This window comes from Taudactylus pleione, unplaced genomic scaffold (genome assembly GCF_031769625.1).
Source record: "Taudactylus pleione unplaced genomic scaffold, aTauple2 ptg000027l, whole genome shotgun sequence".
Classification (NCBI taxonomy): Eukaryota; Metazoa; Chordata; class Amphibia; order Anura; family Myobatrachidae; genus Taudactylus; species Taudactylus pleione.
Window position 1 is genome coordinate 1909436 of NW_028284429.1, and position 12863 is coordinate 1922298.

Genomic DNA, 12863 nt, shown 5'->3' on the forward strand with positions numbered 1-12863 from the left:
TAACACCGACACTTATCGTCCCTAAATCTGGTTGAACATATTGTTTTATTACTGACATTTTGGCGAGAGACCCCGTGCAGAGAGTTGCGCGGTAGCGACCAGTGATCAAGTTGCATTTTTATTCAGTTGCTCCGCCTACAAGGCGGACGGAGGGGCGATTCAGTGCGCAGGAGGCCGATACATGACTGTCTGTCTTCCCCTTTCAGAGATGGTGCCAAACGACATCCAGTCTGAGCTGAAACACCTGTACGTGGCGGTGGGGGAACTGCTCCGTCACTACTGGTCCTGCTTCCCCGTCAATACCCCCTTCTTAGAGGAAAAGGTGAGATGTCCTGATTAGTCCTCATGTTGCTGCATTTCCGTTCCCTCCCCCGGACTGCGGCCTTGGGGTATCTGTCCCTCTGTGATGCTGCTGTGTGACCTGACACTGAGATATTGTCAGCCTGGGACTTGGCAGTAATCCTGAAATGCTGCCGGCGTAACAGTCAGAGGTATTTCCTGTGATCCTTAGCGTTTGCTTAAATGGCATATTCTGTTCTGCTTTATAATATAGCAAAACAGTAATAAGACTGGGTGATAACCGTAGCCAGAGAGGTAGGATGGTCCTCTACAGGGAAATAGGAGTGTGATACAGAAGTATAATATATCGTATATACGTCCAGCCAGATTGCAGAGGGTCTTGGCGGGCTGTATCATCCAGTCACGCAGTAATGTTGGTATGACTGTATATAATGTATACACTGCTATGTACAGATTAAATGGTCGCTAGTTTTTCAATGCCTTTATGTTCTATTAATATAAACATGTAATGGACGGTTGTAATGTTGATTAAAGCCAGTAGCTCGTGATAATCCCGGATCGGTACGGGTCTGGCGCGTTTCGTTTTCAGTGAATCTTTCAAAGCATCACAATGATTAATCATTTATTTACAGTTGTAACAATAATCGTTTTATTTCTTTTTTTTCAGGTTATTAAAATGAGGAATAACTTAGAAAGGTTCCAAATTACTAAACTGTGTCCATTCCAGGAGAAAGTGAAGAAGCAATATCTGAGCACAAACGTAAGAGCGTCTGCAGATCGCGTCTCTGGGGCCTCCGCAAATAACTTACACTTATACCAGAGTAGCTGATGATTTGCCCTCTTTATAGATCTCTTATTCATATCGTTATGCTACTAGTAGGCGAGAGCGGCCGCCAGTCAGTACTGCCTCAGGATAGGGAGAGAGTGATTCCGGCACTGGGACCTTCCTATCCCATGTTCTATGGGCAAGAATACAAAGGTGAACGTGGCTTCTGATTGGATGGTCACAACTCCTGTCCAATCAGATGCGTTCACTACACACCTCCCTCCTGTTGTAGATCTGGTGACCGTACAGTCTTCCAGCTGTTCCTGGGTAATGGTGGGAGTCCCCCTTACTGAGTACTAGTCTGGGATGAGCGTTAGAGAGAGTGGGATTACCATAACATAGTCAGGCCCTTAGTGAACCTCACTTCTGTCCTTGGTGCTGGAGCCCTTTGAGAGTAATATTTAAGGTGGGTGCCGCAGATTAGCGAACTGCAGGTGACTTCCCATAAGGGTTAAAGGTGGCATTTATCAAAGCTTGGCGAGAGATAAAATTTTGAGAGATAAAGTACCAACTAATCAGCTCCTAACTGGTATTTTTCAATCACATCTCTCTCGGGGGCGATTCAGTTCAGTGCGCTGTGTGGTCAGAGAATGCCGGATCACCAAAGTGCCGGGCACGCGGCTGTTAGCACCGCGCTATGCAGAAAAACAGCTGCGCCCCCGGCACCTTGTTCGGATTTCTCCTCGCATCCCCAGGAGGGTGCGAGAAGAAATCCTTAGCCCGCCCAAACAGCACGGTGTATTGAATAGCTGCAGGAGCTCCCGCCCGTCGCTATTCAACATCGCACTGAATTGAATTCCCCCCTCTGAGCTTTGATAAATTCCCCCCTTAAATGCCCAGTATATAGAAGTTTCAGGGGTCTGTGTCGCTAATCTGTGAGGGTGGGATCCCTGGTGTTGTGCTATTCGGTGATGGGGGCTGACCGCCTGGAATGCTCTTACATTGGGCTTTTTTTCTCGCGCGCAGCTCACAAGCCACTTAGAAGAGATGCTGCAGACCGCCTACAACAAGTTCCAGATGTGGCAATCGCGGCGTATGATGAAGAAGACGTGAGGCCTCCCCTGCGGCAGCAGCACGAACGCATACCTTGCAATCTGCGACGGGCGCAACCCAATCTAACCCCCTGGCAGAAGTGCGCAGAGCGCGAAGTGTGCGCCCTGGCGAGAAGCATCACACGGTCCTTGGCGTTGATCTGGAGCAGCAGGGCCCATCTCTACAACCAAGAATAAATCTCACAGGAACCCGATAAATATATATATATATATATAAACCAAAGCGGGAGAGAATTGCATGAGATACCGTTTCTTCTGGTCACTCAGGAACTGCTGCAATTCTTCCCCTGTCTGGTTACGAAGCTGCTTGGGGAACCTCTTAACTTCTCTGTAAGAACGTACCCAGAACAAAGAAAAAAAAAAACACAAATACACTATTTCTGGCTCTTGTGTAGGGTGTAGGATAAGTTTCTCGGTCTTTCCTGAATTTTAGTTTTGGAGTTTCTACTCGTTTAAAGCTTTTAATAAAAGTAGGGTTTTTTTTTTTTTTTGTAAGAATTAACTTGAATCCTTTAAAAGACTGAAGAAAACTTTTTTTGTTTTTTCTTTTTGTTTCTTGTTCCATCTGTAACTCCCAAAGAGAAGCGGATGATTTGCACTGCTGGGCCGCGGACTCCTCCCTACAGACGGCCTAACCTCCCGGGCGCCGTATGCCGAAATATTTGTACAGTGTCTTTCCTGGGCCATGTTGTCCGGGAGGGAGGGGGACTTGCAGACTTGGATAAAAGTGTTGTCTCGCCGTTCATGGGAAACAAGGTTGCGGTATAGTCAGCGGCTTGATAATCAATGATGGATGTGGAACAGGGTGGGAAATGCCGCAAACCTGAAGTTTAGGGGCCGAGCCTGTGCCATGATAGGTTCAGTTTTTGTGTCGGCTCCTACATGAAAACTGTGTCTTGTATTACGGACAAGGAGATCAGATGTTTTATACATGCAAAACCGTTATATATATATTGTGGTGTCCTCTCTGGCAACCTAAATTATCTATGCAGATATGATTATGGGGTTGGGAGTTGGAGCGTTTCGTTTCGGTTCTTGCTGAAAGATGTTTTCAGATGACGTTTTTCGGCCCCTCGCCTATCTCCCCAGCCGTTGTCGGACCGCCTTCCCCAATTGTACAAGGGCCTTTTTGTAACGACCTGGGTGCAAGTAAGCGTCGTGATGGATTGTCACTGGACGATTTCTAGCCGGGATCTGTCACTTGAAGAGTTGCGATAGGTTCATTATTATGCAGCCGACTTTACACAGATCTCGCTGCTTTTTTTTCTGGTTGGTTTGTTTTTTTTCTTTTCTTTTTTTTTATATGTAAAATAAAAATTAAATTCATAATTTCATGTTGTATTGTAATTTCTTAAGACGACTAAACCCAGACAATGACCTTTTTTCACGCATAGAAATGTATCGCACAGGTCACAGGTCAGCCTTTACGTGACTTTCCGTTGTTTTATACTAATATGTAAGAATGTAAGATACAACACACAAGCACTTCATGTCCTGTCTGAGCAGACAGACAGTTATACATGATGCAGCTCCCACTTCCCCAGTTACCTTCATTCAGCAAAGTAGGGGATTGATGGAAATGTATATATTTATGTATACAGTATATTATACACTGCAGCATGTGGTACAGTAATCAGTAATATTCAGCTATTGACAATCGCTTGTTACCCGCCCTTCAAAATGTTGTGTATGTGGGGTAAAAAGACATGACGGGGTATATGTTATAGCCTGCGGACCTCACGCATCGGCAAGTCCTGGGCTAGACTGCTTGTTGTCTTAGAGTAAGTCATTTAAAAGGCAAAATCAACCTGGTCTTTGCCTGTTAAATGACTGCTACTTTAAGACGTCGGGCAGTCTCGCACAGGACTCTCCAATACCTGCAGTCCGGAGGCTATTACATAAACCCCGACGTGTAAAATAGACAAGTGACGGGGAGTAAATGGTGGAAAAGGGGGTTCGGTATATTTGTAATAATCATCATGTCGACACTGATGAAATAATTAGAATGTCGACAAAACGTTGCTGGTGGTCTAGCTCTTACCTACTTGGTTCGGTAGCTCCAGCAGTGTCTTCCAAGTCTGAAGGGCAGCTAAAGGGGACTTCCGGCTGTTCCTGTGGTGAGTATCACTAATCCTACCCTCTCTTCCCTCAGCCTAATTCTACTCTCCCATAGCCGAACCCTCCTGCCACCAACCTTCCCCTAGTGCCTAACTCTCTTGTAGCCTAACCTAACCCTTTCCCTAGTGCCTAACCCTCCCCTACTGTAGCCTAACCCTCCCCTACTGTAGCCTAACCCTCCCCTACTGTAGCCTAACCCTCCTGCAACCAACCTTACCCTAGTGCCTAACACTCTTGTAGCCTAACCTAACCCTCCCCTTTGTGCCTAACCCTCCCCTACAAGAGCCTAATCTTCCTCCTAGTGACAAACCCTCCAGTCCTGCAGCCTCCACTCCCTTTTGTGCCTAACCCTCCCCCTAGTGTCTTACTTTATCATCCTGTAACCTAAGCATAACTCTCCCCTCCTGTAGCCTAAGTCTGGTTACACACTAGACGGCCTGTGTACCCAGCCGACGGCAGATGCGTCAGATGACATATCATGCGGCCTGAACACCTAACCCTCTGGGTCTGTCCCTCTAGCACCTTACCCTCTGGGTCTGTCCCTCTAGCACCTTACCCTCTGGGTCTGTCCCTCTAGCGCCTAACCCTCTGGGTCTGTCCCTCTAGCACCTAACCCTCTGGGTCTGTCCCTCTAGCACCTTACCCTCTGGGTCTGTCCCTCTAGCACCTAACCCTCTGGGTCTGTCCCTTTAGCACCTAACCCTCTGGGTCTGTTCCTCTAGCGCCTAACCCTCTGGGTCTGTCCCTCTAGCGCCTAACCCTCTGGGTCTGTCCCTCTAGCACCTAACCCTCTGGGTCTGTCCCTCTAGCACCTAACCCTCTGGGTCTGTCTCTCTAGCACCTTACCCTCTGGGTCTGTCCCTCTAGCACCTTACCCTCGCCTTACCCACTGAGTCTGTCCCTCTAGCACCTAACCCTCTGGGTCTGTCCCTCTAGCGCCTAAGTGGCTGTGTGTTTGTTTTAGCAGCCAATGAGTCAGACTCTATTTGGCTGCTGCATCCATGGAGGGAGCCGGCTGTAGCTCACTCATGAGCTCCACCTTCCGGCTCCCCCCCGCAGCGGTTGATGGGAGAGACGTTTTTTTTTTGTGTGTGTGTGTTAGGGGGCATGGGAACTGGCAGCATAAGGGGGGTGTTACTAGGGGCAATGTATAGAGGGGACTACTACTAGGGGCAATGGATGAGGGGGACTACTACTGGGGGCACTGCCTAGGGTGAATTACTACTGAGGGCAATGCATAGGAGGGGACTGTTACTGGGGGCAATGCATAGGGGGGATTACTACTGGGGGCAATGCATAGGCGGAATTACTACTAAGGGCAATGCATAGGGGGGGATTACTACTGGGGGCACTACATAGGGGGCCCAAAGCATATTCTTACACCTGGGCCCACCACTCTCTAGTTCTGCCACTGGGGAAGGGGGTAGCCAATATTGGGCTGGATTCAATCACACACCGAAATTGGCGAAAAAGTTTTGCCTATTGCCGCTTTTCACCTGTTCGTGTCTCCAAATTCAATTCCAGGACGTTTTTGCCAAAGCGGAAACTCAATGCACTGAAACAGGCGGAAAAGTTTCTCCACTGAATGGCAGGCGGAAAGAAGTGCAAAATCTTTATTTTGGGGTGGAAATGTGGGGAATTTATTCAGAACTTTTTGGAGCCTAAAAAAGGACAAAACAAAACAAAAAAAATACCTTAGAACACTCCCACAAAAAAGACATGTCATTTTTGGGGTGAAAATCACCACTTTTACAAATATGCTTCTAGTAAGCTTTTAACACAACTTAAGGACACAAAGTACTTTTATTACGGCTAATACAGGTTGTCTCTCCCATATCCAAAATGCTTGGGACCGAGGGTATTTTGTATATCGGAATATTCCGTATTTTGGAATATTTGCATCCATAATGAGATATCTTGGGAATGGCAGTATGCAGTCGGGATGCGAAGGTCTAAATGCCGACTGTCTGCATCCCGACTGTCTAATCCCGGCAAGTGTCTAAATCCCGACACCTGTCAGACCTACGTCGGGAGCCTGACACCCAGCTTACCAAGTGAAGGTAAGCCGGGCGCGGACAGCCACGGGGGGGGAGGGTTAGGTTAGGGGCTCGCGGGGGGTGGGCTTAGGGTTAGGCACCCCTCCTTGGAGGCTAGAGGAAGGGGGGTCAGGTATAGGCACCCCCAGGGGGAGGTTAGGCTGCGGGGAAGAGGGGGGTTAGGCACCCCTAAGAGAGGGTTGGGGGGGTAAATAGAAAAAAATACTCATCTGTTGGGATCTTCACTGCCGGGCTTCTGCGGCTGGCTGTAAATCATATTGATACCAGGAATGGGACCCAAATCTAAACACAGAATCCAGTTGTGTGTTATATACACCTTATACATACACAGCCTGCAGGTCATTATATACACCTTATACACACACAGCCTGCAGGTCATTATATACACCTTATACACACACACAGCCTGCAGCTCATTATATACACCTTATACACACACAGCCTGCAGGTCATTATATACACCTTATACACACACAGCCTGCAGGTCATTCTATACACCTTATACACACACACACACACACACAGCCTGCAGGTCATTCTATACACCTTATACACACACAGCCTGCAGGTCATTCTATACACCTTATACACACACAGCCTGCAGGTCATTATATACATCTTATACACACACAGCCTGCAGGTCATTATATACATCTTATACACACACAGCCTGCAGATCATTCTATACACCTTATACACACACACACAGCCTGCAGCTCATTATATACACCTTAAACACACACACAGCCTGCAGGTCATTATATACACCTTATACACACAGCCAGCAGCTCATTCTTTACACCTTATACACACAGCCTGCAGGTCATTATATACACCTTACACACACAGCCTGCAGCTCATTCTATACACCTTATACACACACAGCCTGCAGCTCATTCTATACACCTTATACACACACAGCCAGCAGCTCATACTATACACCTTATACACACACAGCCAGCAGCTCATACTATACACCTTATACACATAGCCTGCATGTCATTCTATACAACTTATACACACAGCCTGCAGCTCATCCTATACACCTTATACACACACACAGCCTGCAGCTCATTCTATACACCTTATACACACACAGCCTGCAGCTCATCCTATACACCTTATACACACACACAGCCTGCAGCTCATTCTATACACCTTATACACACACACAGCCTGCAGCTCATTCTATACACCTTATACACGCACAGCCTGCAGGTCATTCTATACACCTTATACACACACACAGCCTGCAGCTCATCCTATACACCTTATACACACAGCCTGCAGCTCATTCTATACACCTTATACATACACACAGCCTGCAGCTCATTCTATACACCTTATACACACACACAGCCTGCAGCTCATTCTATACACCTTATACACACACACAGCCTGCAGCTCATTCTATACACCTTATACACACACACAGCATGTAGGTCATTCTATACACCTTATATACACACACAGCCTGCAGCTCATTCTCTACACCTTATACACACACAGCCTGCAGCTCATTCTATACACCTTATACACACAGCCTGCAGCTCATTCTATACACCTTATACACACAGCCTGCAGCTCATTCTATACACCTTATACACACAGCCTGCAGCTCATTCTATACACCTTATACACACACACACACACACACACACACAGCCTGCAGCTCATTATATACACCTTATACACACAGCCTGCAGGTCATTCTATACACCTTATATACACACAGCCTGCAGCTCATTCTATACACCTTATACACACACACACAGCCTGCAGGTCATTATATACACCTTATACAGACAGCCTGCAGCTCATTCTATACACCTTATACACAAACAGCCTGCAGGTCATTCTATACACCTTATACACACACAGCCTGCAGCTCATTTTATACACCTTATACACACACACAGCCTGCAGCTCATTTTATACACCTTATACACACACACAGCCTGCAGCTCATTCTATACACCTTATACACACACAGCCTGCAGCTCATTCTATACACCTTATACACACACAGCCTGCAGGTCATTCTATACACCTTATACACACAGCCTGCAGCTCATTCTATACACCTTATACACACACAGCCTGCAGCTCATTCTATACACCTTATATACACAGCCTGCAGCTCATTCTATACACCTTATACACACAGCCTGCAGCTCATTCTATACACCTTATACACACACAGCCTGCAGGTCATTATATACACCTTATACACACACAGCCTGCAGCTCATTCTATACACCTTATACACACACAGCCTGCAGGTAAGTTTGTTCAATATTTTCAATAATATTTTACCTTTAAACAAAGTTTGTGCACATTGTACCATCAAAAATCAAAGGATATGGGAGACTCAACCTGTAGTACACATCTATAATGATTTCCAGGGTCAGTGCATCTTGTTTTGGGGTACAGACTGATTCCCCCAATATGTTCAGTACTTTCCGCCTGTTATGCATTCGCCTATTTGTGTTTTTGCCTGTTCTGCAATTGAATATGGCAAATTACGGGGACGCTCATGCCGCAAATTTACTTCTCAAACAGGCGAATGCAGCAGAAAGTACAATAGGCAAAAAGTTTCTGACTTTTTTGTGTCTGATTGAATACGGCCCACAGTTGTAACTAGGGGCGGTCTGACCACTAAATCCGCCACCAACAATCCACGTTGTATACATTGGCCTGCCAAACTATTAACTCCTTCAGCATTTCTCCACCTATATAAAAAGCTGTTTCCTCAGAAACTAAGCTAAGACCAGGCCACAGTTGTGTTAACACTGGAAGAGTGCCCATAATGATCACAGAACATGGAATAGCTAATTATATAGTACATTAATACTATGTGGATCTCTTCGGTGGATCTAATTTTTGCCTGATACAGATAAAATAAATTACTTGACTTACGTCTGTTATTTATTACCGGTTATGTATATAGCGCGCACATATTCCGCAGCGCTTTACTGAGAGTATTTAGTCATTCGCATCAGCCCCTGCCCCAGTGGAGCTTACACTCTATATTCCCTACTATATGAACGCTAGGACTAATTTTTGGCAGAAGTTTTTGGAGTGAGGGAGGAAACTGGAGCACCCAGAGGAAACTCCTGCAGGAAAGGGGAGAACATACAAACTCCACACAAATGGGGCATTGGTGGGAGTTGATCCCAAGACCATAGTGCTGTGAGGCAGCAATGCTAATCATTACACCACCGTGCTGCTCATATGCACAATTTCTATTTCTACAAAATAATCCAACTTGATGCCCAGTTTTTAAATCAAAAAATCAAAATGCCATTATTTGCTGCAGGCACACCATGCAGAGCCCCCTGCCGGCTGGCTGTTGTGCAATGCGCAGAGACCCCTGCCGGCTGGCTGTTGTGCAAAGCGCAGAGACCCCTGCCGGCTGGCTGTTGTGCAATGCGCAGAGCCCCCTGCCGGCTGGCTGTTGTGAAAAGCGCAGAGACCCCTGCCGGCTGGCTGTTGTGCAATGCGCAGAGCCCCTTGCCGGCTGGCTGTTGTGCAATGCGCAGAGCCCCCTGCCGGCTGGCTGTTGTGCAATGTGCAGAGCCTAGTTGCTGGTGGCTAGTAGCCATACAGGACTCCACAGGAGTTGCAGAGCTACGCGTCACTATATCAGGTGTAAGAGCCGGGTGACCCATCTGTGCATCACATCTACTTAGATCTAATGTGCTGTGGGCAGAAAATGCTGACTATAAAGGGGAGAAGCAGCCAATCAGATCCAAGTTATCCCTCAAGCACATTCTAGAACAGGGGTATGTAACATGGTGGAGCTTATGTGTCCTTCGCACTAGGGTCCTGGAATGACGTGAGTGAGGGCGGAAGTGCGGTTCTATGCCCATAACGGCCACCTAAAGAAGAAAGTTGTCCCCTCGCGGGCTCGCGACTACCTAGGCAACATGCGGCCCTCTGGCTGCTGTGAAACTCAGGGGTGTATCTATAATGGGTGCAGGGTGTGCGGTGCACACGGTCTCCTGGTGTCAGGGGGGGCCCACACCGCACACCCTGCACCCATGTTATCTAAAACTTACCTCTCCCATGTCCCGTGTCGGGTCTCTCAGTGCTGCTCAAAACACCGCCGGGGCCATTTTCGGAAATTGCCGGGAAAATGCCGGCTGCGCCATTTCCCCGTCGATCTGCGCATGCGCAGTAGACTCTGGGCACTCTCTAGTGCCCAGTGTCTACTGGTTCTGCGGTGGCTGGCCAGTCGCCGGGGTGAGAGGAGGGGGCCCGTGACGGGGGGGTGCACACGAGCCCCCTCCACTCTAAAGACGCCCCTGGTGGAACTAACATCCCAGCATCCCATCCACTGTTTTAGCATGCCCTAACAGCAATACTTTATCAGTACATGCTGGGAAATGTAGTTCCACAGCAGCTGGAGGGCCACAGGTTGCCTACTCCTGTTCCAGAAAATGGGATAATCTGTGTTGTTGTTACGGGTAACACTATAACTTATCCTTTTTACAAGGTTTAGTAAATCTACACCCAAGTGCTGATGAAGGCGGCTTCTTCCTACAACTTTTACGAAATATATTCTATATTTTTGCCTTCTGACTGTGCTTTTCAGCCAGGGATTTATATCATCAATGCAGTCAGCAGGTGACCACAAAGATACAATTCTGCCTGTTGCTATAGCAACAAGACTGAAAAGCACAGTTATAAAATAGTATCCAGTAGAAGCTGTAGGGGCCTGCACAAGCCAGTGAATAAACATAAGATACTAATAATGCAACATAAAAACCTAATGCGTGTTTCACAGACGGGTGATTGTCTCTTGTGAAATAAAAGTGAAACTGACCCACACAAGGCTAAGCACACAATGAGTGACACTCTAATCATCTAAGGAAGAGGAACCTGGAATTCCCCATCTGGATTTAGCCCTGAGACCTGCAGAGAGCACAGGTAATAATAATATGTTATATAAGGTCACAGCGGAGCATTGGAGCACCGTATGCAGGTAAATATTTATTCACTGCAGTTTATACCTAATGATTGTTGTAGCACATTGCAGCCCTCCAGGGCACAGCCGGCTTGTGCAGTCCTCACTATGACCGTCATGTCATCCCGGACAGGGGTGGTGTAACTATAGTGTGTGCAAGGGGGGTGCCATGCCAGGGGTCCTAGATGCTGATGGGGATGCCTCCTCCACATTGGAATGAGTGTTGAACGCCAGGGGTATGCAGTTGATAGACTCAGTGCTCATGCTCCCCATGTAGGAACTAAGACAGGGTTATATTATATATACCCAATCAGCCCCTGTCATATATCCAGCACAGTCTTTGAGATGAGTTAGACGCCGATTAGTTGGTTTGTGCAACTTCTCCACTCTCATATTTATCACAATCCGCAGCTCAGATGCGATAAATTCGTCTACGTTCACATTTGGGTATTTAAAAATATCGCAGGAATGTTTTTTTGCGAGAAAGCTCTGCCCCTGCGAATCACCACCCCGAACTTCTCAGGGAATTTTTTATAAAAAACACCGGGAGAATGCGCTGGATCTTCTGCCTGTCTTCCTCCCTGTTCCTCTGTCTGCCCCTTCCCCCCAAGCTACTGCTCAGCCCTTGCCTCCTCTCCAATTTAATAAATTAGAACTTACCTGCACGCTACGCCAGGATCGGTGGGCACCTCAGTGACCCGGTCAGCTGAGGTGCAGTGATTGTCCCGGCCAGCATCTCAGCTGAGTGGGTCACAGATCGACTGACCGGGTCAGAGAAGGAGCCCACTGTTCACCAATCCCTGAATGGAGGTAAGTTTTTTTTTTTCTGTTTATATTACACTATATTTATTTTGCTGTAATCAGCCTGTGGTCTATTAGACACACAGGCTGATCACAGGAGCCGACTCTGGGCTCTGCTCTGCCTGTCAGCATGCAGGAAGGGCAGAGCAGGAGTAGGGAAAATGGAGGGAAGTCTGCATGACGCCACATGAAGACGGCGTTATCACAGGGCTCCCTCTGAAATGATTTTACAATATAACATTAGTAAATTTGAGCAGATGTGTATGCCCTATTACATCAAATATGGGAAATGCCAGCTATTTACCTATTTAAGCATTTTAATACATTCAAATGATATTGAAATAATGTAAAAAGAGTGTGAAAACACCTATTTACACATTATTTTAGTAAAATAATTATTGATAAATATGCCCCTAAGACTTGTTACTCCTCTATTTTACAATTTAACATTAGTAAATTTGAGCAGATCGCATTTCCCGATACAAATATGGGAAGTACAGCAGTTTCTCTCCCTAGCCCAGCGCACATGCTGCTGTCATCCTGTATGCTGGGCTAGGGAGAGAAACTGCTGCTGCAGCATTCAGTCCTCTCTCTTCCTGCGTGATGTGCTGGGGGGGATCAATCACACTCGCTCACCCCCCTGGCTGCAGGGGACTGTATATATGGCTGCAAAGGACCATATGTGTGGCTGCAAGGGATCGTATGTGTGGCTTCCATCAGGGGACTGAAAGTGTGGCTGC

At 47.0% G+C, this 12863-nt stretch overlaps 1 protein-coding gene across 1 annotated transcript in view; it reads left to right on the top strand.

Annotated features, from left to right (window-relative positions):
• GTF2H1 (general transcription factor IIH subunit 1) overlaps positions 1-3512 on the top strand; it is a 41521-nt gene extending 38009 nt beyond the window's left edge. The window contains exons 13-15 of the mRNA XM_088451762.1: positions 207-322; positions 968-1060; positions 2093-3512. Coding sequence (XP_088307888.1) covers positions 207-322; positions 968-1060; positions 2093-2179 — 296 coding nt within the window. The 3' untranslated portion in view covers positions 2180-3512. The remainder of the gene's footprint in view (positions 1-206; positions 323-967; positions 1061-2092) is intronic.
• Positions 3513-12863: the final 9351 nt, after the last annotated feature.